At 40.8% G+C, this 26972-nt stretch overlaps 1 protein-coding gene across 4 annotated transcripts in view; it reads left to right on the top strand.

The window, feature by feature from the left end:
• FSD1L (fibronectin type III and SPRY domain containing 1 like) overlaps positions 1-26972 on the top strand; it is a 57724-nt gene that overhangs the window by 9859 nt on the left and 20893 nt on the right. For all 4 annotated transcript variants that reach the window (XR_003756055.2, XM_007670637.3, XM_029056171.2 and 1 more), the window contains exons 4-8: positions 3731-3832; positions 10793-10815; positions 16774-16895; positions 22714-22923; positions 23200-23298. Coding sequence is in view for 3 of the 4 variants with exons in the window: in XM_007670637.3 (XP_007668827.1) it covers positions 3731-3832; positions 10793-10815; positions 16774-16895; positions 22714-22923; positions 23200-23298 (556 nt within the window). In the remaining variant the exon portion in view is untranslated. The remainder of the gene's footprint in view (positions 1-3730; positions 3833-10792; positions 10816-16773; positions 16896-22713; positions 22924-23199; positions 23299-26972) is intronic.

Genomic DNA, 26972 nt, shown 5'->3' with positions numbered 1-26972 from the left:
ATCAGGCGATCATTTGGCTCATTTCATAGAGTAGCATCAGATCATTTGATTACGGAGGTTCAGACGGGAGTGATATAGAGATCATGCCTTTTAATGGGGCTCTCCTCATTTTCATCATAATGTAAGCACAAACATTAGCAACATCAGCATATAGACGAGAGGAGGGGTGCACCAATCCCAGATATTTAGGATCTACATTTCCTAGTGTGATCTGAAATGCGTGGTGGGGAATAGATGAGACGATCTCTAGAATATGATTGTTGCTACTATAGCACTCAGGCCAAAATACATGCCTAGTCTCCCACTGTGTTGAAAAAGAGCAAGATGAAACTGCATGTGTCTCTAAGAGCATTTGTGTGTGTCACTGGCTACTACCTGACCTCATATCTATTCCAACTCCCTAGGGTTTTTTTTTCCCCCTGTGGCGGTATTGCACATGGAGTATGTAAAAATTTTCTCAAGGGTGTGTGTTTGCTTGGTGAAGTTTTTAATGTTAATCTAAATTTTTTTGTTTGTTTGGGACTTTGCCAGGGCTGGGCACTGAGGAAGCAATATCATCTTTTCTGTGATCTCACTCTGGTGGTCTTGGGTTTTCCAGGCTCTGTGACTGTAACGACTTCCACAGACTGGAGCTTAGCAGCCACCGTGGCAAAAATCCAGTCGGGATCCCAGGTCTAGGCTTAACTGCAGTGGGGGTAGGCTAGAGGGTTGGATGGAGTAGCCTTCCTGGGGTAGGGCTTAGCCGCAGCTGTGGCATCATTTGAGGGGGCGGGAGTTGTGGTGCCTGTAGAGTAATGTTCAAAGTTTATATATTACACTTAATTGCTCAAGGGTATTAATTAAAGGTGAAGTATCCTCCGGATTGCACCCGGAGAGTTTCCAGTACTCTACCAGTCTTGGCTGTGGGAGGGAGAGTCAAGCAGAGGCATACCCATTCCATTCCAAACTTGGGCAGTGGCTAGTGAGTGGAAGGCAATCTGCTTCAAGTCAAAACTCACCAGTGCTGGGCAGCGGAGGCATGGGAGAGAGTCGAGGGCAGAGACTCAAGTTTACTGCACATAAGAAGGTCTTACCAAGTCCCTTTGTCCCCCATCTCTCAGCCCCTCAAGTGAGCTCTGAATCGGCCCTGTGGGCTGGGCAGAAGCTGAAGCAGGGAAAGGCTTCTTGGTTTTAGTGTGTCTAGTTTGTGTCTAGCCCAGCGCTTAGCATGGTTATTATTATTGTTATTGCCGCATGACCAAATATGTCCAAATCCCCAGAACTTTCCAATTAATTGCTTCAGGAGTTTTGGCCTGTCTCACCATATTAACCACTTCATTTTGTTTTAAATTATTTCACAGAAATCCATGCATTACCATTATTAATGGCCATTTTTGCCATCAATAGTATTTGCTGAGTGCTCACTGTGTGCAGAGCACTGTACTAAGCACATGGGAGAATGCAACAGAGTTAGACCCAATCCTTCCCTTATAGGAACTTACAGTCTAGTGGGGGAGACAGACACTAAAAGGGGGCATGGTGACACAAGTGTTCTTGGGGTGGGCATTTATTCTCTATCCTTACTCAGATTTTGGTGTTTAAAAATTGGAGCCATTGGTAGAAGACAACACTAAGAATATCAAATTGCTTTAAGGAAATTTTGACTTTGGCACCATTTATAAATTTTGCCATTTCTACATTCCCAAATTTGTTCCACTTTTTCCTCCCTGAAATTAGGAGTTACCTTCCTTTGATTAAAATGAGGAATTTGAGTGGACCGCCAAATATGATAAAGATAGTACGAAAGATTGAATTGACTGTGTATGTGCTATAATACAAATATTAAGGTGATAATTCAGAATGACATTTTACTTACTTGTACTTCAAAAGATGCTTTAATTGTAATCTTCAGATAATTAGCTGTATTTAAGTAGCACATCTTAGCCGAAGAGGTCTACGTCATTTCATATTAAGAACCCCAGAAGGGCATATGTATTTAGGTTAAATTTTTCAAATGTTATGAATTCCCTCATGGGCTACTTGGAAATAAAATTGAATTTAGTTCTTTATCAAAGGGACAGCATCATAGGCATGACAAACATTTTGTGGTTTGGGTCTTTTTTCCTAGGTAGAAATGGCAGTTGAAATCTTCAGTAGGTAAGATCAACTGTTTTCCTTGTATGGCTAATTTTCAACATCAGTCAAAGTCAACAGCTAAGTCTAGTATAATCAAAATAAATTTCTGGAAGGCATTTTTTCTCTCCTATTTGAAGGTGTGCATGGTAGATTAGGTGATGGAATGCAACTGCTGTGGTAGAGCAGTGTATGTGGGAGATGAGGACAATAGTATCTCTAATAACACTGAGGGTTTTAGAAATTTTACCCTTTATTTTTGAAGCATTGATGTTTTAATAACATAAAACACTGAAAGTTGTTCTGAGAATATTCAGGATCTCGAAAGAGTTTTTCAAATGAAAAAGTTGATAATTTTTTTTTAACAGTGGTAAAAATTACCCAAGTCTTCCAGTTGTGTCCTAATGGGGCTGAGCATCAATATCCAAAACCCGTTTTATATTTTCATTCATAGGTGGTAATAATGTGCATGTATTGAAAAAATGCAGAGCTTTTTCACTTTTGAAATTGCTTATTGCAGAAAAAGGCAGTGCAGGCTGCAGTATTAAGTGAACTCAGTTTTAAACTGAAAAAGAGGGGTTTGGATGTCAGTTTCCTTTTAGGTTCTCAAGCCTACTCTGGTCTTGTCGAGCTGTTGCTTATCAGGCTGTGTGTGCAGCTCTTGGGAAATTTAGCCAGGGCTCTAGGAGGTTAAGGGGAAACTAGGGAAGCCTTGACTTTGCTGAGCCTCCTGAAACTTGAGTCGAGTCGTCTCAAATCTCTCTCTTCTGAGGAAGTGCAGTTTGGCATGATGGTGTCCGTGGAGCCTGGTGATAGTGGTAAGCAGAAATGCCAACTCTCAAAGCAAAGACTGTTCTCCCATCAGCATGTGTATGTAGGCAGGTCTGAGAGAGCTTTTTTCAATCAGGTATTTGTTAAGCTCTTACTCTATGCGAGGCACTGTACTAAGTGCTGGGGTAGATACAAGGGAACTGAGGTATAGAGAAGTAAAGTGACTTGCCCAAGGTCACACAGCGGACAAGTGGCAGAGCTGGGATTAGAACCCAGGTCCTTCTGACTCCCAGGCCCGGGCTTTATCCACCAGGCAATGGTGCTTCTCACTTTGCGAGCAACAGTGTTAATCATCAAGAAGAATGTAGCATGTTACGGAGGGTGTTTGAAAGGAAGAGGTATGTGTGTCTGAAGGATTGAAATGCTGGGTCATCTATGTTTGAAAGGAAGAGGTATGTGTGTCTGAAGGATTGAAATGCTGGGTCATCTAGAGAATTCCGTCTCTGCAAGCTATCATTTATGGTTAGAAGGGTGAGTGTTGGGCATTTTCTGTGTGCCGAATTTGTTCCCAACAGTGGCCACTGGCCAAACTAAGCATTAGATCCTTTTAACTGGATTTGGGAGACAAGGCCTAACTGCTTGTGTAATGGAAAGAGGAAAATGAGGAAACAAAAGTCGGGCGAGGAAAAGAACGAAGCTGAAAGTGATAAGAAAAAAGTCACATTTGTGGCTATTAGAAGCCAATGATACATAATTTAATCAATTTAAAGATCTAAATTGTGTTGTTCATGACATCATACTGAGGTAGTTTTTTTTACTCATTGGTGGGTTTTTTTTTCCTTTTTAGAATCAACTTAGTCAGTGTACTAATGCCTTAGAAAATTCAGAAGAGCTCCTAGAATTTGCTACCCGATCACTAGACATAAAGGAACACGAGGAATTCTCAAAGGTAAAAATACAACTACTAATAAGCTGTGGCAAAAAGGGAAAATAATATAGAAATGTGGCTATTTTTGTTTGCTGGCTTTTGTTCATGTCCTTAATACTGATAGAAACTGGGCTGAATTACTATGCTGAAAGGGAAATAAAATAGTTCGAATCTGGAGTTGTTAGCAAATTACCCAGTGCATTTTAATTACTTTAAAACGTCTTTTAAGTGAATTGTTCTGAGACTCAATTTCTCAGATGCCTGGATAAGAAGTCGCTCCTCTTTTCTTCTCCAGCTATGTTACCTTTTCCTCTGTTGGTTTGTTTCAAAGTACTTGGTCATGAAGGTCATACTATATGAGTATACCTTTATGTTAGCCATAGCCTAATTAGAGAAATGAAGATGGGAAAGGAGTTCAAGTCAAACTGACGGTAACTAACAACTCCTGCAGTATGGTCAGACTTACTTTAGTGAGCAGCCTGAGAAAATGCAGTGCACTTGGTTTAAAATGCATGTTTAACAATATGTGCTTTAATTGCGGTGCTTTGTACCATTGCTCAGTGCCAGACTAAATTTAGGAGGGGTGGGGGGCGGGTGGGCGGAGGGGCGTCACTTGGAAAAACGAAAATGTAGTTGTTGGCTATTGAGAGTTCATGCATGTTTCTATCATTTTTACAAATGTAAAAAGGTGAAACGAAGCAACTAATTTCAATTCATGCTCTTTGATCTTTAAGAGGTCACAAATTCTGAAACTGTAATAGGTAATTTAAAAACCATTAACTGTTCGAGGTCTCTGATGGAATAGCTTTTACAGCACAGCCAAATTGAGTAGAGAATGTATGGAACCTGAGTGGTAAACGAATGGAAAATCAGTTAAATTGCACAGTTGGCAAAGATAAATTCTGGTAATTGTATTACATCAATGCTCTTATCAAGGTATTTTGTGTCAATTACCAGTGGTTATCCTTTGAACACTACCTTTATAGTGAGCTGCAATAAATCTAGAAAAAATTGTGCTTTCTTTTCATTAAATTTGCATTTTGGAATGTAACCAATGAATATTTACAGTGAATTTAAGATTAAAGAAACCTTTCTTTTGGCAGTTCATAAGCTCCATTTTTTTAGTTGCTTTTTCTTCTGCTCTCCCAGTCTTTTAAAATCAAGCTTCTAAGTATCTCATTTTTCAAGGCAAAATAAATGAAAATTGAATAGTCTTTATTGTTTTCTGTTAATTAAAATTAGATCCATGATCCTGCTGATCAATACAAAAATCCGAACAGTATACAATTACTTTCTGGAAAGAGCACAGGTCTGGCAATCAATCAGTGGATCATATTTCTTGAGCGCTTAATGTGTGCAGAGCACCGTACTATGTGCTTGGAAGAGTACAGTGTATCAGAGTTGGTAGACACGTTTTTTGCTCACAACAAGCTTATAGTCAAGGGGCTGGCGGGCTATATGACTTTAGATAAATCACTTGTGTCCTCTTCCTAATCTGTAAAATGTGGATAATAGCTGCCTTTTCCTACCTTACAGAGATATTTTGAGGATGAAATTGAGGTAGTCATATCGGCCAAAGCATGACTTACTAGTGCACGATTTTGATAGAACAAGATAAAAGAATAGGATGACACAGTGCCATTACACAGCCATGAATTGGTCATAAGATGGACTTATTTTTATTTGCTCTTTCTGGTATGGCATCTGTTTGCAATTGTGTATTATGCACTGAGTTACTTATATACCACAAGTGATGCTTTAATATCTATTGAATATTTTTGGAAGAACTCCAGGGAAGATTAAACACTTGGATCTTGAATTCTGAAAAAGCAGGATTTCAACTTTCTTCCTCTTGAAGAAAGTTGACTAGATAGATACCATTAATGCATTATAGCAAATTTGATTATATTTTAAGATGCATCTTAATTGATTTGATCATATATTTTGCCAGATTTGGCTTATGTAGAACTACCCTAGTATAATCAAGTGTCACAAATATATTAAATTAATAGAAAAGCACACCAGAAAGGCTATTATTAAGATTGGTTTAGGGTGACTTGCATGTAAATTAAAAAAACAAAACACTACAAACCTGTACCTGCTCATCAGTGCTACTTAAACTGCGATATAGTACATCCAAAAATTAAATTTTCTCTCACTCTATATCATAAGTCTAGGGTGAAAGAGGTAAAAAGGACTGGTGAGAATTTGGTGGTTCTGCAACTTTTTAATTTCTATGGCCTGCAGATACTTTGCAAATGGACAATTTTTTTTTCGAAAGCTCTTATTTAGCTAAATCTCACTTTTGGTATGTTTGCAATTTTATTTTGAGGCATTCAAAGTACTTTCACTTTACAAACATTTCATTAATTCACTCTGAGGAAGAGACACCAGCCCTATGGGATTGAGCTTACAGTTTAGAGGGTTCAGGGGATAGGCCAGAGACTACTTTTATCCATAGCCCCAATGCTCAACAGGAGCAAGCCTGTCACCAGCATCCCTCCATTGACCTTCCAATCTCTGTCTCCCTCCCTCCTCTTCCCCATCCTGCTCTGCACCGTTAGCACTACAGTCAATCGATCAACCATATTTGCTAAGCCCTCTCTGTGTGCTGAGCACTGTACCAAGCGCTTGGGAGAGTACGGTGCAATAGAGTTGGTAGATATGATCCCTTGCCCACAAAGAGCTTATGGTCTAGTGAGGGAGACAGGCGTTAAACTGAATTACAGGTAGGGGAAGCTGCAGAATATAAGGCTGTATATATAAGTGCAGTGGGGCTGGGGATGGGGTGAGTATCAAAGTACTTAAGAGGTAATCAATTCTTCTGGCCAGGTTTTCAGTCCCGAAGTCTTTTGTCACTGGACCAAGGCTCGCCTCTCCATGTGAGACTCCATCATTGTCAATATAGCCTTCTCCCTCCCTCATCCTGAAGGCAGGATGAGGGGATTGGAAATACCAGGGCTCAACATAGGAACCCAGAAGTCTGGGCTGTGCATTTGGTTCCAACGTGCCACTCCTGGCCCTAGTGGTTCTCCCGTATTCATTTAGCTGGAGGCCGGGGTTGACTGTGCAACCTCAGTCAATCCATAGTATTTACTGAGCACCTGCTCTATGCTGAGCACTGTACTGAGCTCTTGGGAGAATTTGATAGAGTTGGTAGACGCGATCCCTGCCGTCTCAGAGCTTAGAGATTAATGGAGATGCCAGCAGGCCAAATATGTGCCCCCATTGAAGCAAAGTGGCCATTGACTTTCTCTCTGCTGCCTCAAACCTCTCCCATCAGTGGGGAGATTCCTTTCAGGTCAATGTTTCCCTTCAGGTCAGTGTTTCCAGGACACTTAGCAACTGCTGCACATAAGGGGGTGGGGGGTGGTGTGTGTGTGGGAAACACACTCACACACCCATAGACTGGGTATTAGAGTTACTCTGGTTATAACCAAATGCCATCGGCTCACAGTGAATTTTTTTTTGGTTTATTTGTTAAACACTTACTATGTGCCGAACAGTGTTCTAAGTACAGGAGTAGATCCAAGTTCATCAGGTTGGACATGGTCTCTGTAAGGGATTCGGCTGGAGGTAAGAGTGAGGGTAGATGCAGATGTGTTGCAAGAGGACAAAGGGCAATGCGGGGCATTGGGGTTGAGTGGGTAGAGTAACCCTGGAGAGAAAAGGGTGAGCATGGACCAGTAGGAGTGGCAGAAGAGATCATGGAAACGTTTATCTAGGGATGAAGAGATCTAGAAACATTTTTGTTTTTGTTTTGAAAAAACTAGTTTTGTCTCCATGACATATTAATTTCACTGCAAGTAATAATAATAATAATGTTGGTATTTGTTAAGCGCTTACTATGTGCCGAGCACTGTTCTAAGCGCTGGGGTAGACACAGGGGAATCAGGTTGTCCCACGTGGGGCTCACAGTCTTAATCCCCATTTTACAGATGAGGGAACTGAGGCACAGAGAAGTGAAGTGACTTGCCCACAGTCACACAGCTGACAAGTGGCAGAGCTGGGATTTGAACTCATGAGCCCTGACTCCAAAGCCCGTGCTCTTTCCACTGCGCCACGCTGCTTCTCTTATTGTGTGACACTATTGTGTGACACTGTGACACAGTATTGTGTGACATGTGACACAGTATTGTGTGACACTATAACAGGATTGGAAACGTAGGCAATAGCTAGGTTTGATTCTATTTTTGAAACATCTGCTTTAATTTTTACATGTAAATACTGTCAATAGTGGTAAACCCTATGGTTTCACTTGGTAGCTCTTGTAAACAAAAAACACAGTTCTTTGGGTTTTGATTAAAGTAGGAAAATGTTTGCCCAAAGTCCTTTTGTGTTAATATAAGCGAGTTATCTGTTTACATTAAACAAACCCTCAAAAACATAGTTTGGATTTTGGCCCGGGTTTTTGGATTATGCCTGAATCAGATTTAAGGAATGTGTATATTTGACTTGAACTATTTCTGAGAAGCAATAACAAGGGTCCTCACTAAATGGAGGCTCGTGGCTAAATGGGTCGTCAGTCATCCATGGGTTCACCGGGGTATTGAGCTGCTTGTTTGAGTTTTGCATCCCGGAATAAATTCCCAATAATTAATAAATAAATAATAAATAAATGACATTGCTGCTCAGTTTTACAGGTTTAAAATTGAAGGATGTATGGACGGCAGTGCGCGCGCGCAGCCGCTGCAGGCGAATACCACTAAGTATTTCTCTCTCAAAGAGTCAATCGCCGACGAGGTTGTCTGAGGCATAAACTTTTGTATCGGAATGCGAGGAGAGGATTAAATGGAATAATAAAAGGGGATTTGGCCTTTTTCTTCAGGATTCTGTAAATTCTAATAGCACCCACACCAAGCCAGACTACAACCCCCAGTTCCTCGTAAAACAGACCTCAGCCTGAGGCCTGCTAGGGCCTATGGCCAGGAGGTCTAGGGGTACCCCGTGCTGAAGGCCTGGTCTGCTCTGGTCTCTCTTCTCTCCCCATTCTGGCCTTGTGTGACCTCCTCACTCCCTGGTCAGGGTAGCACTGCTGCCACCCCTGCCGTGTCTCTGTTCACTGATATCCAGTGGCTCTCCCTTCTTTTGCCACTTCTGCTCTTGTGGCAGAACTCTTTCCAGTAGCTTTATAAAACTTCAGACCGAAATGAGGCAGGCAGGCTGCAGACAGGCAGTCGTCTTCAAAATCCACTGGCCAAGCAGAACAGCTGCAGAGGAAAAGCTGGGAGGTGTTGGACAGTGGCAACAGCATGGAAGAGAACATCTCCTGAGCCCCCAGGGTTTCTGTTTGCCGCTCCAGGTCTTGCCCCTACGCTTTCATCCTCGGCACTGCCTGGAAGAGGCAGTGCCGGCCCTCTGGTACATAAAAGGGTAGTGCTGGGGTGAGACAGGAGGGGTGGGGAGGCTGAGGGAGGGTGCAGATGGCTCTTCTGAAAGGAGCTATTAGCCATGGAATGGAGATGGAAAAACCTGGGACTACTTCTTCAGTCCCAGCTTCGTGACTCAGTAATATTTACTGAGCACCTACCATGTGCAGAACGCCATTCCGAGCAAAGGGGAGAGTCTTGGCTCTTTTGGATCTGTTAGGTCTCAGATCTCGGCAGACTCAAGTTGTTGAGACCAGAGTGTCCCTGCGGTCTGAATCCTGAAAAGGGGTGAGGGAGAGAAGACCAGGAAACCACCTCCATTGTCTGCATGAAGCTAGTGATAATCACTAAGGAAATATTGAGAGGTGAATCCCTAGCAGAAATACATTTCTTTTTGATTAAATGTATGTAATTCTTTCCCCTCAAGACCTTGAGGCTCTGTAAAGAGAATCCTCAAGCACAGCCTTTTCATACTAGCTGCAAGGATGGGCATAAGGACAAAGAACACACATCATAAATAGGAGACCTGTGACTTTAATTTTATCTTACTTTTTTTATGGTATTTGTTAAGCGCTTACTATGTGCCAGGAACTGTACTAACTGCTGAGGTAGAGACAAGCTAATCTGGCTGGGTACAATCCCTGTCCCATGTGGGGCTCACAGTCTTAATCCCCATTTTACAGATGAGGAAATGGAGGTCCAGAGAAGTGAAGTGACTTGGCCAAGGTCCCACAGCAGACAAGTGATGGAGCTGGGATTAGAATGCAGACCCTTCTGAATCCCGGGCCTGTGCTCTAAATTTCTCTTAATGTAGGAAGGTTGACTTAATAAACCTTGAAGAACATTTTCTCCCAGAGAAACCCCAGACGGTACAGACATACCAATTTTAGTAAACAGATGGGGTTAGCCAGATAGCACAGAACTGCAGTCCCTTGCTCTGTCCCACTTTCACTATCAGTCTATCTTGGTCTAAATCAACTCAGTCATCCTAACTTTGGTTTGATGGGGGCAGTAAAATGTCTGGCTCTTTCCTTTTCTTTTGGAGGAACACCAGTTGATAAACAAAAATGAGTAATTTCGATCAAGTCCTGCTGCTGCTTCTTTGCAATTTCTGGATATGCCAAGAGACCATGTTCAAAGCTGAGAGAACTTTTAAAATATTTTACAGAATTAAAATGATAGCAAATAAAAACAGGCAATTTAAGGATTCCCCTCCTCATTCACTTCCCTCCCCGCCCGCCCTCCCCCCCACCCCGGATTCTTAGGGAATGAAACGAACTTGAGTGATTTAATCAAAAATTCTTAGCCAGAGGAGGAAACGTATTCTTGTTCATTTGGAATCAGTTTGAAATGTCCACTTCTCCTTTTGAACTGATTTTCTGTATCCTGATCTATTACTGCATTTCTAACACCCTATTTAACGCAAGCTTAAATGAATGTGCAAAAGACATGTTTTTTCACATTAAACAGTTTCTTACCGTTTGAATTTCTTGTGAATTTGAACTAGACTGACTTGGGATTTGTATTCTAACTTTTCTTGCATGTCACTGCAGTTGAACCTTGCATGAAAGCACTAACTGCCTTCTCTCTCTTCTCCCTGATTTGCTCCAAGGCTGCCAGACAGATCAAAGATAGGTATGGTACCGAACAACCACTTTACTTTTTTATTCCAATATTCATTTTGAAATCAAAAATGAAATTGTTTTTCAGTCATGTTGTGCTCTAACAGGGGTGGCCAAGCTCCAAGAACTGAAGAGACACAAACCAAGGACATAGAACATAATATGGCTGAGTGCTGCAGCAATGAAAATTGGCAAGCAGGCATCCTGGGGTTGGGAATAATGGTGGTGGTGAGCAGGTAGTCCTGGATGGGGAGGGCTTATTATGCGCTAAGCCCCGTACTAAGAGGTTAGAGGCACGGTAATCAGAATGGACGTATTCACTGTCCCAATGTTAAGTGCTTGGGAGAGTACGATAAGCGTGGACAAGATCGCTGCCCTCAAGGTGCCCTCAAGTCAAGCGTATAGTGGAATGTCATTTTTTCCAGAGGTTCTGGAACAGGTTCCAATTTATAGCATTTGTCTGTGGGAAATAGTCCCCCATGCTTGTCATTCATGATACAGCCAGTGTTTTTGAGGATCATACTGTGGCGCTATACTGAGATCTGACTGTACTTGAAAATCCAAAAGACAAAACGGATCAAACAAAGCCCAAGGACAAGACATCCATTCACACCTGTCAAGGTCCATTCATGGGGGGGTAGTATTTATTAGCCTGAGTATTAGATTCACTATTTTGCCTCTGGAAAAAAACTTCTTGCTTAAAATTTAAGAAATTTACAGACTTAGAAAGTGGGACTTGTAGACCTAGAGAAATCAAAGCAGATGGGATTTTTCTGTTCACATTCTGAGAGGATTGAATACAGGAGGGGAAAGTGTCCAGCTTTTAAAATGGAACAGCCCGTACCGGAAAATCTGCAATTAACCTGGAGAAGGCATTAAGCTAGAGCGCTTGACAGTACAAAACTTCCCAACCCAAACCTAAAGCTATTCTTTGTGAACAAAATTTGACTTCTAAGATGTACAGCACAGCTACTAAAGCACTTAAGAGTTTGTTTAGCGAATCTTATTCCACGGTTGAACACCTGTTAAAGAAGTGGGGACCAGTGAGGCAAACACATTTCTAAATTTCAGTCTATTCTCAATAGGGGATATGTATGGAGGAAGATAGGGATGAGGAAAATTATTAATCACTCCTCGTCCGGGACTTCTCCCACCTTAAAAATTTTTTATGAATTAAAAAAAAAGTACCTTAATGCACGTGCAGAAAGAGAGTTTGTAGGGTTTGCACAGGGTGTTAAGTATATTCAGTTAGGCGGAATAGAGTTGGGTTACAGTCCTTTAGACCATAAGCTCATCGTGAGCAGGTTATGTGTCTACCAAGAGTGTTGTACTCTCCCAAGTGCTTAGCACAGTGCTCTGCACACAGTAAGCACTCAGGAAATACCATTGATTTGTAAGAGGAAAATATATGAAGCGGGAGTGGGGGTGGATGCCACAAGAAAGCGAGGGTAGTATGGGTAGCAACTGTTGCCAGATCTTTCTTACAAATTTACCAGCTGCCAGTTCCAATTATTAGTGTCAAAGAGGAGCAGTTCCAGAGAGGAACGGGAAAAATTGGCAAAGAAACCAGCTGCGGAGAAACTGAGATGAGAGGCTCATTTTTAAGAAGTCAGTTCCTATAAACAAGTTACTGCCATCTGCTGTGTGGTAAAATATGCAGTGACTGCTTGATTCTAAAAAGGGAACTGTTTTTTTTTTAATGTTATATTGCAGGAGATTATCATCATCATCATCATCAATCGTATTTATTGAACACTTACTGTGTGCAAAGCACTGTACGAAGTGCTTGGGGGAGTACAGTATAACATCAAACATGTTCCCTGCCCACAATGAGCTCATAGTCTAGAGGGTATCCCTGCAAAGGGAGCTATGGAGGTAGGGAGGTTACCAGTGTAATTTACCTGATACAAAGGCAGGAAGTGTACAGGAGTTGCTCACGGCTGGGACCTTCCCACAGATAGAGCCCTAAATGGGGAGAGGGAGCCGGGAAAGCACAAAGATGCTCCACGTAGATGTACACAATCCAGACTTTTTTTTTGGTAGGTTTTGCTTGATTTAAAAAAAAGTTAATCGGCTGCCTGGAAATCAATCAGTGGTATTTATTGAGCGCTTACTATGTGCAGAACACTGTACTAAGTGCTTAGAAAGTGTGGTAAAATGGAAAAATTCATACCCTAATTATAAGCGAAGATACACACCCTAAGGGACCGGCAGTGCAAACAGAATACAGGCCAGTGAAAGACGAAAGATTTCTATTAAGATGACGAGTGCTAAGAATACCTCAGGTTTTAAAATTGACTGCAAATATCACCCCTGGCCGGAAATGCTTTTTTATTCAGGAGTTTTGTATTCTGGGGCACATGTGAACTTACTGTAAAGAGAGTGAATGTAATATTTTCAAATATAACAGGGAAAAATGCTTGTCTCTGGATGTGATAGAGCTTGAAAAGAGTAACAGAAAACACATGAAATTACAGAAGACAGACCGTATTTGAAAAAAAACTATTACTGCCACAATGGGCGTAGTCATTTCACATAATTTTTACTGAAAAATCCCAGTTAGTAGTCTAAATTGCTTTTGTGAAAATAGTGTCGTAACGAGTGCTAAACGAAGTATAGCCTTCCACTGGAAATCAAGTATATTAATGTGTTTCCAAAAATAAAGTCCCAAACAATGTAATTATATTAAAACAGATTATTGAAAAATATGTAGTTACCATTGAATAAAGGTCCATGATCATATATAAATGTAAAATATAATAAAATATTATGAATTGTAACAATTCAGATTTAACATAAGAATATATTAAAAAGTCCTCGCTGTTGACCCCAACACCTAAAAATTGTTGCATACATTGATTTGTCTCTCCTCTGAGACCAAACATATCTGCATATCTAATTTAACTGTCAGATTGAAATGCTTATGTTTTTTTATTTTCTGCACTGGCAACTGTACTTTTGGCTTTGGTGTCTTGATGACATGTATTACATCTATTTGAGGAGTAATGTCAGTGCAAAATGCAGCAGCTGGGTGTGTTGGAATATGACAGTTGCACAGTGGGTCTATATATGCCTAACGCAGCACATGAGCTACACTCAGAGTGCATGCACAGCAAAACCTTTAAACTGTAAGAAATACCCTCATTCAAATTCAACAGTACTATTGCAGTGAAGTGCTAAAAAGAAGAGCATGATACAGCAGAAGAGTTGCAGGAACCCAAAAGAAGCAATGGGTATTTTCAATTTAAAATGACAGCAGCACACTTTAATAACTTGCAGTGAACAAGGAGGCAACCGCCAATTTATAAATAGATACTGATAGACAATAAGAAAAGTACATGAGAACAATTCAGATTAGAGTAAGTAGCTGAAACTAAAACAGTTTAGAGCAATGAGTCTCGCTCGTAAAATCAGATTAGCGGGTCATTTCTTTTTTTATAAAATGGGCAGGGTCTGGTTTAAGAATAGTTATGACACCCAATACCTACGTTCCCACATGGGAATGTAATAACGTTGTCATCAGTCACATAGATTGTGAGCACGTATGGGTACAGGTGTGAGGTGTAATCGGGAAGGGGAAAACCAAAACTTAATGTGGTAAGAAGGTCTTTGAGAAAATTGAAAATGGGTTTATGTTAACTCTATGTATTTATAGGTATACGTACATATACACAGACATATGTGTATATACACTTATATGTATATTTTTATGGCATGAAAATTAGCTGGAAATGGGATGGTGAGGGAGGACCTTACATTTAATCCATGTCATAGTCTTTTCCCCTAATTTTTCTTTCAAACAAGCCAGTGATAAGGGAGAAGCAGAACCCATGTTATATGTAATGAAGGTTCTGAAATGAATGATTCAATCAGTCATATTTATGAAGCTCTTACTGTGTGCAGAACACTTTACCAAGCACTTGGGAGAGTACAATGAGGTACAAGGTTTTTCAATTTAACACTGAATTTTCTTGGAATTCACAGCAGTGCTATAGAATGTTGTATTTGAATTTGATTGTGGCTGAACACTGGGGCACGATTGGTAAAAGATACTCTAAAAATAGTAGCCAGTTACAAATTCTGTAATAATACACTTGGCAAAGTTCTTTATAAAGTATTTGCCATTTTGATGAAGTTTAAAAGTTGCTGAAAGCCAAAGTGATTCCACTTTCCTCTGTGGTATTTGATTGCCCTTTACAGCTTCTCTTAAAATTTCTAATTAGTTAAGTCTGGTTAGGGTAAACTCTGGCTACTGGTTTTAGGAGACAAGATGTCCCCATCCCACCTTTCTCCCCGCCCCATGGTATTAGAATTACCCCCAGTAAGACCAGAAGCAACCTCAAGTCCCATGAGACCCTGCCAACTTGGAAGGAAACTAAATGGCATTATGGTTGCATAGGAGAGTCATGGCACATGATTTGGGCACCTTCTTGCACTCTTCCATCAATCAATCAATCAGTGGTATTTATTGAGCACTGACTGTGTGCAGAGCACTGAGCTAAGCTCTTGAGAGAGTTCAGTATAACGGAATTAGCGGACACATTCCCTGCCGACAACATTCCTGGGGCTCTGTGGGCCTTGGGGGACCCTGAGAGAAGTTCCCAAAGTTGCTGAAATGCTGGACAAAGTTGACTTGAAGACCACTGCATAGAGCGCCAGGAGGCAGCTGTCAAACCTACTTATCCTCTGCTGTCTTTACTTGTGGCTACCATTGAGACAGTTGGGTTATGCCCGAGACGGTCCTGAGGGAGACCCTTGCCTTTTCTTCTGCCTCCTCCCTTTCCAGTGGGATATTTGAGTCTGCTGCCTAGTGCCCCTGGTCCAACCAGGCTTTATTGTATTTTCTACATGTCCCAGGTTGGAACTTAAACGTTTTGACAGATGAAAACGTACTTGTGGGTTAGGGTTTTTGTCTTTGAAACAACCTGTCTGGAGTTTTTAAGTCTCTCGTCTCTGCCCAGTGTTTTCCCAAGGCAGATTTTGGATTTTAGGAGAAAGCACCTCAATAGGCAAGGTAGTTTTTTTTCTGGAAGGGTTGCTAGAGCTGCCTCAGGGATGAGAAGTGCTAAAGGACAGGATGCATGACACTTGATCAGTTTGTCCCATTTAACCTCCTGTTCTTGCAGGTATGCAGTCTAAGCAACCAAGGATTAAAGTCTATTAGAATACAAAACACTTGCCTTCTTAGTAATAAGGAGCTTGGTTGCTTTATGCCATTGGTTCTTTCTTAGAAGTATATACCTAATATTGTCCATATTGCCCAAATGAAATAAAGGAATGATTACTTCCAGTGTGAAGAGCCGTTTTCACAAATAATAGTTATCGGAATTAGAAAATTCAAGTTTGAAGATAGTCTCTAAAAAAAAAAAAAAAAAGGGTTTTCAGGCAATGGCCCATTTTTGTAAAATGGGGTTACAAGTCCATTTTTCTTTTCGAAAAAGGACCTGAAAGCCTTTATGCAGTGCTTTTAAATGGCTTTTGTAATTCTGTAAAATGGAATCAGTGGTGTTTTCTGGTTTCTCTGATCTTTCTGTCTAAATCCTATTTTAGTAATGGACAAAGAAATAAGTCCATCAGATTCAGTACATTTGTAGCAAAAGAATCCCTTTTGTATACCAAATTCAAGCATTTAATAAATGCATAACTTTGAAATGGATTAGGCAACAATCCCTACAGTGGAGTCTCAAAACTTTAGTAATTTCCATGACAGCCTGTCAAAAATGAAGCATTCTGGTCAAATTTTAATTGTGAAGGAGCAATCTTATGCTGTGTTCCCTTAGAGTTGTATCTGCTGATAATTCAGAATATTCAAGTTGGTGGGAGGGAGTAATGCATGATTTCCAAATTGAAGAACAATTTAGAATTGTCTAGCCTAAATTGATTTTTAAAGGAACACAGGAGCAGATTATTTTGGTGCTATCCCTCCCATGCTTCTTTTTTTTTTAACAATATCACATTTGTTTTGCTGTAGAGTTACAATGGCTTCAGCTTTTCGCCTTTCTTTGAAACCAAAGGTCAGTGACAACATGACTCATTTGATGGTGGATTTCTCTCAGGAAAGGCAGATGCTCCATACTTTGAAGTTTTTGCCAGGTAAATAAAAATGTGTGATCTGTTGTTGTAATGTACTTTTTCCTTCTACAGATGATTTCCCATTTGAAACAAATAATGAGTTGTATTTCTGCAGGAAGTCTCAAGTGATTCACTATATTGATGTACGTGTTGATGAAGTCAGGTGTTCGTCATCTATCCCATATCTGTGTCATTTAGCATCTTTAAATCACAGATTAAAAATCATTACTGTATTTACTTGCGTAATTGCAACCCCCCAAAATGGGGGAGGGACTATTATGTAGGGAATTAGCAAGAAGAGGGGGAAAATTAAAAAGAGGAAAGGAGGGGAGAAGGAAGAGAAAGGTGGGAGAAGGAAGAGAAAGGTGGGAGAAGGAAGAGAAAGGTAAGAGAACACTTCTTTTGCACTCTCCCAAGTGCTGCTTACAGTGGTAATCAGTGAATTACAGTACCTCTCCCCCCGCCCCCTTCTTTTGTAATCCCAAAATCTGCGCACAGTAAGAGTTCAATAAATACAGTTGACTGACTGACTGAGGCTGTGGCACTCTGGATCATTGGTGGCCAAGAAAGATGAATGGGGAGCTGGGGTGTGACAGTAGTCAGGGGAGACAAGTGGGTAGGAGGGAGGAGAGAAGCTGGGCTAGGGAAGGCAGGGGATTTTGTGGGCTTCGGAGTCAGAGGTCATGAGTTCGACTCCCGACTCTGCCACTTGTTAGCTGTGTGACTGTGGGCAAGTCACTTAACTTCTCTGTGCCTCAGTTACCTCATCTGTAAAATGGGGATTAACTGTGAGCCTCACGTGGGACAACGTGATTACCCTGTATCTACCCCAGCGTTTAGAACAGTGCTCTGCACATTGTAAGCGCTTAACAAATACCAACATTATTATTATTATTAGTAAAGGCTGGTTGGAGCCCAGGCAAGCTTTTTGTCCAGTCCTCTGCATTCAATAAGCGCTCAATAAATATCATTGATTGATTGACTTAGCCATGCACATTCCCGGAAGCTGCCTCCAAGCCAATGAGAGTCCTTGGAGGTGGTGACCACTGTAGTCATACTGACCATTTAGACCTAACCATTTAGACATAACTAAATGACTAGGATGATAGGAAAGATTTAGCTGTTGCCTTTATTGAGGAAAACCTCTGAGTCTAGTATAGTGTGCTCTATACTGTTTATTTGTACAAAGCCCCAAATTCATGAAAGATTGTAGAATGTTTTTAATGTTAAGTATTATTCTTTTCTCGGAAACCATTGGAAAAAATAATAATTTAGGTGGATATTTGTGAGAGGTGATCCCGGATGTGTTGGCTTTAAAGATGGAAAAAAAAAATCTTTCAGAATATCCCATTTAATTTATTCTAATAAATAACTGGAATGACTTGGAAACTTTCCATCAATGAAGTTAGCAAAGACACTGCACAGCTCAAAGTTACGTTAATTCTTTCAGGCAAAAGGTAGAGTAAATATTAATTTCAAGTGACTTGAAAGCAACCTTAGAAGTTGTTTCAAAAGCCATTAAGCCTGTAAAAAGTTTCTTCAGCTTGCAAAACTTGAATTGCCCTGCCTATAGTCACTACAACTAACTACCACTACTATTTACCTTTACTACATCCATTCCCTCACTTTCTTAGTTAGGACCCACTTCCTTTTACTGTTTCTCATAATCAGTAATATTTGTTGAATGTTTACTGTGTGCAGAGCACTGTACTAAGTGCTTGGGAGAATGCAGTATAACAGAATTGGTAGGCACGTTCCCGGCCCACGAGGAGCTTAGCCTGGAGGGGGAGATAGACATTAATATAAAAAACATTGCAGCTATTTAAATAAGTCCTGTAAGGTGAATAAAGGATATAAATCCAAGTGCAAGGAAGGCGCAGAAGGGAGAGGAATTGGTGGGAATGAGGGCTTAAGTCAGGGAACGCCTCACGGAGGACATGGGATTTTAATAAGGCTCTGAAGGTGGGGAGAATGATGGTCTGTCGGCTAAGAAAGGGGAGGGCGTTCCAGGCCAGAGGCAGAATGTGGGCAAGGGGTCCGCGGTGAGATAGACGAGATTGAGGTACTGTGAGTGGATTGGCATTAGAGGAGCAAGGTGTGTGGGCTGCGTTGTAGTAGGCAAGCAGTGGGAAGATAGGAGGGGACAAGGTGACTGCTCTAAAACCAATGGAAAGGAGCTTCTGTTTGACGTGGAAGTGGATGGACAATGACTGGAGGTTCTTGAGGAGTGGGGAAACATGGTCTGAACGTTTTTGTAGAAAAGTGATCCAGGCAGCAGAGTGAGGTCTGGACTGGAGTGGGGAGAGACAGGAGGCAGGGAGGTCAGCGAGGAGGCAGATTTAATAGTCAAGGTGAGATAGGCTAAGTCCTCACTCTCCAAGAATGTAACACCCATCAATGACATGGTATGCTAATGATTTTTAAGTGTAAACAGTTTCCATTCTCTAGAATGGAGAATTTCATTCAAATGTATTGATACACTGAATTTTCTCTTAGTAATCACTGTTGGTCTGACATGCTTAAAAGTGGAGGGGGTGGGCGAGTGTCTGATGGAATGTCAGAGGTAAATGTCTTTTATGCTGCTTTGGTCCCCTGAGCTTAGGTGCCCCTCTTTCCCTAGAATTTGGATCCCTTTTTTTTTTTTAGAATGGAGTAGAGAGGGCCAGAAGTACCAAGAAGAAGAGGTCAGAAATGAAGTTAGAGCACAAGCTAAAGGAGGCAGAAGTGGCTAGTTGTTTCACTGTCAGAACTCCTCTATCTCTGTCCACTAGTATATTCGTGAGAAAATACTCTCTTCTTATATCTCATTTACTCCTTTCTCAATCCTCTCTTCCACTATTCCTGCCAGCCATATCGCATCCCGCCATCCCCAAAAGCGTCAACATATTCCCTACAAACCAGGGAGGCCTGTAATTCTCACTGTCCCTCAGACATTCACAATCATTCTTGGCCTCTCTCTTCTCCTCTACCCTTCTTCCCCTTCCTTCCCATTCCTCACAAGTTCTCTGAGTCCCTCCCATTGCATGTCTAGTTCTGTGTCTTCTTTTCTCCCACGTTTTCTCTCTGCCTCTCCCCTTCCTTCTCTCACTTATCCTCCACCTCCATCCCTTCTTGAACTTTGAACCGAGGGGTTGCAGCACCTCCCCCAATGTCTGCCCATCACCTCAGTTCCATGTCACTCATAGGCTGCCATGGTCTCTGCCTGGTTACCAAGTGGAGACTCTTCTTGACCTTCACTAGTAGTGTATGGTACTCCTGGAAGCCATTTTGCTTCTGGGCAGAGTGCCCAAATGTGGCCTCAAAATGGACATCATCTGGGACCAAAGGCAAAGATAGAATCAAAAAGTGAAGAGGAGAAACATATGGCGGCCTTGATTCTACCTTGGCCCAGCTCTGAGTGGAAACGTTTGGCAGGTTTTCTCAGCTCCGATATTGCCTGTTTTAAATTGAGAAGTTATTCTTTTAAGATGATTTAATATGGGAGTTGTCATGGCTGCTAATATCTTTTGGACACATGGCTCACCATTGCTATGGAGTTAATGATGATGGAGGGAGTTTCTGATCACATTCTAATTCAATGGCTGGCTCTAACGGTATTGAGCACTTACCTATGCATAGAACATTGTACTAAGTGCTTGGGAGAATACAATGCAACAGAATTAACTGTTCCTTTCCCGTAAGGAGCTTACAGTCTAGAGGGATCAAATCAATCTGTAGTCTTGAACCATCGGTAACGTTTTTTTCCCATGAATCTTATCTCAATGCAAATACATTTGGAAGGAGAAAAGAAAACATGTAAAGAAGCCAATCTGTTTAAGAATATAATTCTCTTTTAAAAGCTCTGCGTTCCTCTTCCTTAACTAATAAGTGTGGCATCTTTAAGTCTCATCAAACTTGTAAAATATTTTTAAACCAGTATTACATGTCCAGTATTAGGTTACCCAGTAGGAAATTTAAAAAAAAAATATCCTTTTCCAACAACCCTCCTTCCCTCCCTTCTCACCAGCTCCCCTCCAAAAAGGAAAAAAAAGTAGACCTTATCTTTTCAGCCCTAGGAATCAGCAGCTGTCAGGTTTTCGAGTACAGCCTGCTAAATTAGACCATCCATGTTTCTATGGAAAAGTAGGCTTTTTGATAAATGTCTTTGAATACCAGGTTTGAAATTCAGTCTAAAACTCTGTGTTGAGAAAATTTAGCCTTTTTGACAAGAACCTTTTCATTTAGGGCTTTTTAAATCATGTATAGAATAAATTCTTTATGAAAAGATAGCCATTCTGGCTGTTAATATTTGGGGAAAAAAAGCAGATTGCTTTATGTGTGCTTTAGTTGGTGGGGCATAGGGAATTTTGTGACAGTATGTCATGGCAGCTAAAGGGATAGAAAAAAATGTCCCAACAAATAAAGGGAGTTAACCGTAGTAACAAAGCCAAGCATTTCTAGATGGAAGTGTAGAACCATTTGAAACTCGAATAGTTTGAACAATGGAAACTATTTGCAATCGCTAAATATTTTAATAGTCTTTTGAACTCAGCAAAATTTTGTTTATGTCACCATCTATCTTTAAAATTGACATCTGATGTTGTCATTTTTGAAATACATTTGAGGGCGCCTACAAGGAGAGTTTTCTCTTTATTAATTTTATAATACTTTTTGGTCTCGCATCGTAGTTTGAAGTATTATTTGGTCTTGAAAGCAATTAACAGAGCCATAATTGCTTGACTTCTCAGTTGTGCATGGTCACAGAGACATCTGTGGAACTGGAGTCCCGTTCCTCCCACGTAACCTGTTGTTATGCAAATAGTACATCTGTTGCGGGATTGTCAGTCACATAATGAGCTTTTCAGCAATTCTCCCAAAATCTCACAGTAGTGTCATCTTCAAACCCAACAGACATTTGGGAGCATGCATGCAGTCTCACACACATAAATTACATCCGTGGATGTCGAGATGTTGCTGGAGATACAGAGGGTGTGCCTTGAAAGGAAGGAGTGTGGTTGAATGCCACACTGGTTACTTGGTTCATTTCTTCCTTTAGTGTCTCATAGTATGGCTTAGGAGTTATAGATCTCTAGACATTTCAAAGAATAGCTTTAACATTACATTAAGATGTCTGTTGTTTGTAGAAGAATCCTATCAAAAATCACCTGAAATAATGGTTCACTAAATTTTGGTTAATATTTTCAATCTTAGGCTATCGCTGGGCACAAAGTAATTCCCTTCATTTTGGAAATATCAGTCAATCAATGGTACTTAGTGCTTACTGTGTGCAGAGCACTGTACGAAATGTTCAGAATAGCAAATCAAATTTTGTAATTAATGGCTTTCTGACTTAGGATTACAGATGGTAAAAGAAAGATCAAATGCACCAACATGTACAAATACTGTGATACATCCATTAACCAACAAAATGCAACCATTTTGGGGATTGTCAGTTTTTACATTTGTAGCATGTGATCACTGGGTTTCTGCCAACTGCTAATAAAAATCAAGGAGATAGGCCTACAAAAACTTACAACTAAGCATGGGAGACTAGCCTGAAGTTTATTTCTGTTTCTGAATCTCCTCAATTAGGAAACTGCTGTAACACTTTAAAATTGCAATAAAATAAGATACTATTGAAAAGAGTTGTTCATCAAGACTGTTGTTTTCAAAGACTAACCGGTAAGGAACTTTGCAATTTATAAGCATGATTACTACATGCTAGATGATGTCACTTGTATTTTTTTTTGTAACCTTTTCCTTAGAATCGTTCAAAACCTGAATGAAGGTACCAGTGTTTGGATGGCAAATATAAATACTTGATTTCTGCTTTAATAGCTGTATTGCTCTTCTCTTGCAGTTCCCAAAGCTCCAATGATTGACCCAGTGGAGTGCCTAGTAGTTGACAACACTGTAAATGTTGCTTGGAGAATGCCAGAAGAAGACAACAAAATCGATCACTTCATATTGGAATATAGGAAAACCAACTTTGATGGGCTTCCTCGAGTCAAGGATGAGAGATGCTGGGAGTCGATTGACTACATTAAGGCCACTGAATATACACTATCCGGTAAAGGCTGTGTCATCTCCTTTACATAAAATTGTTACTGTCAGAGAGTTAACTTAAAGGAAAAATGTAGTTTTAGTCCCCTACTTATGATAAAGCAGCCCTGCAAACTGAACCAAAAAAAATCACCCTCCCCCCCTCCCTGGGGAGTTAAATAAAATCAGAGTTCTTTACTGTGCAACAAAAATAGTTACTATTTAAGCTGTGCTGCTGTATGCAAGATTGAAGCAGAGGCTTTTAAAACTTATTTTTGTTTCTTATTCTTTCAACATCTTTCAGGCTTAAAGTTTGACTCAAAATATATGAACTTCCGAGTACGAGCGTGTAACAAGGCTGTGGCAGGAGAGTATTCTGATCCAGTAACATTGGAGACCAAAGGTGAAACAAATAATTAATAAAGATATGGGAGAAAGCCAATATCGCTGCCTTTGCAAGTAGGCTAGGGTTTTGTAATATGGGATAAAATTTCACCTCTGATGGCTTTTAAAAGCTGAATGATCGAAGCTATAGACAGGTGGGGTTACAATCTCAGAAATTGTATTTCTCATTGGATGCCTTGCCACCATCTCAGACTCACTTTGGCAAAGAGGAAATTTATCTTCTCTGAAGTTCTCCTAATCAGTGTGGTATTTATTGTTTCCTGTGTGCAGAGCACTGTACTTAGCACTTGAGAGAGTACAATACGGCAGAGTTGGTAGGCATGTTCTCTGCCACAACAAGCTTTACTGTCTAGTGGGAGCGTACTGTCTTAATGTGGACAACACCTGGCCCAAGACCTCAGAGCCTGATGAAGTAATGCTCGTTTGTCTCTCATCCTCCAAATTCAGTCAGGGGTCAAGTTCAACAGGTCTTTCTCTTCATTATTGTATTTGCCTACTTCCTATCCCCACAGTGTGTTTCACTGTGTTTCTGTACTGCCACAGACCGGGTCACAAGCACATAAAACCTGTCGGTTCACCCTCCACAACATCGCTAAAATCTGCCCTTTCCTCTCCATCCAAACTGTTACCACGTTAATCCAAGCATTTATCCTATTCTGCCTTGATTACTGCATCAATCTCCTTGTTAACCTCCCTGCCTCCTGTCTGTCCCAACTCCAGTCCATTCTTCACTCTGCTGCCTGGATCATTTTTCTACAAAAACGTTCAGTCTGTTTCCCCACTCCTTAAGAACCTCCAGTGGTTGCCCATCCACCTCCATGTCAGACATCTTTACCATCAGCTTTAAAGCAGTCAATCATCTTGCCCCCTCCTACCTCACCTTGCTACTCTCCCACTACAACCCAGCCCGTACACTTTGCTCCTCTAGTGGTAACCTTCGCACTGTACCTCGATCTCATCTGTCTCGCCATTGGCCTCTCACCCACATCCTACCTCTGGCCTGGAATGCCGTCCCTTTTCATATCCAACTGACAATTACTCTCCCCCACTTTAAAGCCTTACGGAAGGCGCATCTCCTCCAAGAGGCCTTCTGTGACTAAATCCTCTTTTCTTTTTTTTCCACTCCCATAGCACTTATGTACATATCCGTAATTTATATTAATATACCTCTCCCCATCAGATGATTATAAAGTGATTATAGGTTTAGATAATATTAAGGTTCTAGGGTTTTAGTTTCATATATGCTCATGGTGGTTATGTTCTGGGGAAAAAAATTCTCGCTTGACTTAATAGTTGTTGCAAAGCTGAGAAGAAGTTCTTGCACGTTGAATAGCATATTCGAATACTGAGAACATGTGTCTTGCTAACAAAACATGACCGGTCTTGGGTTACAAAAGAAGTCAGGTGGAATTTTTCTACATTTTGGTCACAACGAGTTATGTAACTCTTCAGAATTAGTTAAGCAGTTTAAAGACTTCAGTTGCCTGAGGTAATGGAGCTGCCAGCAGGAAGGTGAGAGTGAGTTTGTGAAATAACTTAGTTGAACTTGTGTATATCATTTGAATAGAAGATGACAGCATATCAGAATTTGATGTTTGCTTTGGTGATTGGTGTGGAGAATAGCAGAAAATCTGGTACATTTGTATAGATGGAAAGACAATATACAAGGGTGCAAATGTTCAGTTGACTCATTCTGTAGAAGTTACTTTGAACATGAAAACTATGTATAATGTGTTTTTCTATGAATGATGGAATATACTCCTGTTTTGTGGCATAATCCCATAGCAGCATACTCTAACACTGACATTAAAATTGAGTCCTGGGTAATAATGGGCATAAAATCCCAAGTGGTATAAATAAGTAGTATAAATCTTCTGTGAGGAAAAACAAAACTCAATGCGGACCGTGTTAGTATACTTGTGCCTAGTGTTATTGGTAGTTGAAAGCCATTAGTTTGTTGTCGAATTTAAGGTACCAGCCTCTCTTGGTTTGCGTGATCCTTTACATGTAAAAACTTTCAGTGCATATTTATTAATAATAATGATAATAATGATAATAGTCATAGTAGTATTTGTTATGTGCCCCATTTGTCAAGTTCTGTACTAATCACTGGGTTTAGATACATGATAATCGTGTCAGACACAGTCCCTGCCCCTCAGTTTAAGGGAGAAGGAAAACAGGTAGTAAATCCCCATTTTGCAGATGAGGAAACTGAGCGCCCTGAGAAGTTAAGTGACTCACCTGTGGTGCACCACAGGCAAGTGGCAAAGCTGGGTTTAGAACCCAGGCCTTCTGACTCCCAGGTCTGTGCTGTTTCCACAAGGCCAGGCTGATTCTAAAGACTCAGTGGAGGGTCATTTTAAGGGGTATTATCATTTTGACCCAAACTTAATTTGTTTTTATTCCCTTTAGAGGTGCTTTCCAAATAAAATTCATTGTTAGCGGCAGAGCAAACCTTTAACCATGCAGCACTGAAAATGGAGAATGTGGAAAAAATATGAAAGACACTTTTAAAATATTTCTTTGTCTAGCAAAGTAGAGGTCAGATGGATGTGTGATTTCGGGGGACCCCAAAATGATGTTGGAGCCATGCATATCTAATCTCAGCTTTATTTAAGTGTTTCAAAAAAATTACAGCCATCTGGACTCAGGGAACTGTTATATACTTTTCCTTAGGTAAGCCACTAGTGAACATTAGTTCTTGCTTGCAATTCTGAGAACAGATTGTATCCCTCAAGCCTCTGTTCTGGGGCCTTGTCTTCTCAATTAGCCCTCACTCTCTTGGAGAAGCATCATGGCTTAGTGGAAAGAGTGTGGGCCTGGGTGTCAGAGGATACAGTATCAGTCATCATCATCAGCAGCAGCATGGTATTTAAGCACCTTATTCTATGCTAAGGGCTGCGATAACCTCACATAATCAGGTCCTTCACAATTCCTGTCCCACATGGGGCTCACAGTCGAAGGGGGAGAGAGAACAGGTATATAATCCCCCCCGCCCCTTTTAAAGAGAGGAAACTGATTCACAGAGAAGTCACTTAAGTTCTCTGTGCCTCTGTTACCTCATCTGTAAAAAGGGGATTCAGGCTGGGAGCCCCATGTGGGACAGAGACTTTGTCCAGATTAGCTTGTTTCTACTCCAGAACATAGAACAATGTCTGGCATATAACAATGCTTAACAAATACCATTAAAAAAATATATACATATATATATACAGAAAAGTTAAGTGATTTGCCCAAGGTCACCCAGCAGGAAAATGGTGGAGCTGGGGTTAGAATTCAGGTCACTGACTCCCAGGCCCATGCTCTTTCCACTAGGCCACGCTGCTTCTCAGTGATTAGACCTGGGTTCTAATCCCGGCTCCACTACTTACCTGTTGCTTGGCCATGGGCAAATCACTTAACTTCTATGTGTCTGTTTCCTCAACTCCAAAATGAGACTCCTTTGGGGATACCGGTCAGCTAGTGAAGTAGCACAGCCTATTTATTTAATCTTTTTATATTAATGCCTGTCTCCCCCTCTAGACTGTGAGCTCACTGTGACAGGAATGTGTCTGTTATTATGTTGTACCCTCCGAAGTGCCCAATACAGTGCTTTGCACACAGTAAGCGTTCAATAAATACAACTGAATGAATGAATGAACAGTGGAAAAGAGCCCAGGCCTGGGAATCAGA

This window comes from Ornithorhynchus anatinus, chromosome X5 (genome assembly GCF_004115215.2).
Source record: "Ornithorhynchus anatinus isolate Pmale09 chromosome X5, mOrnAna1.pri.v4, whole genome shotgun sequence".
NCBI lineage: Eukaryota > Metazoa > Chordata > Mammalia > Monotremata > Ornithorhynchidae > Ornithorhynchus > Ornithorhynchus anatinus.
This window is presented reverse-complemented; position numbering and strand designations above follow the sequence as displayed.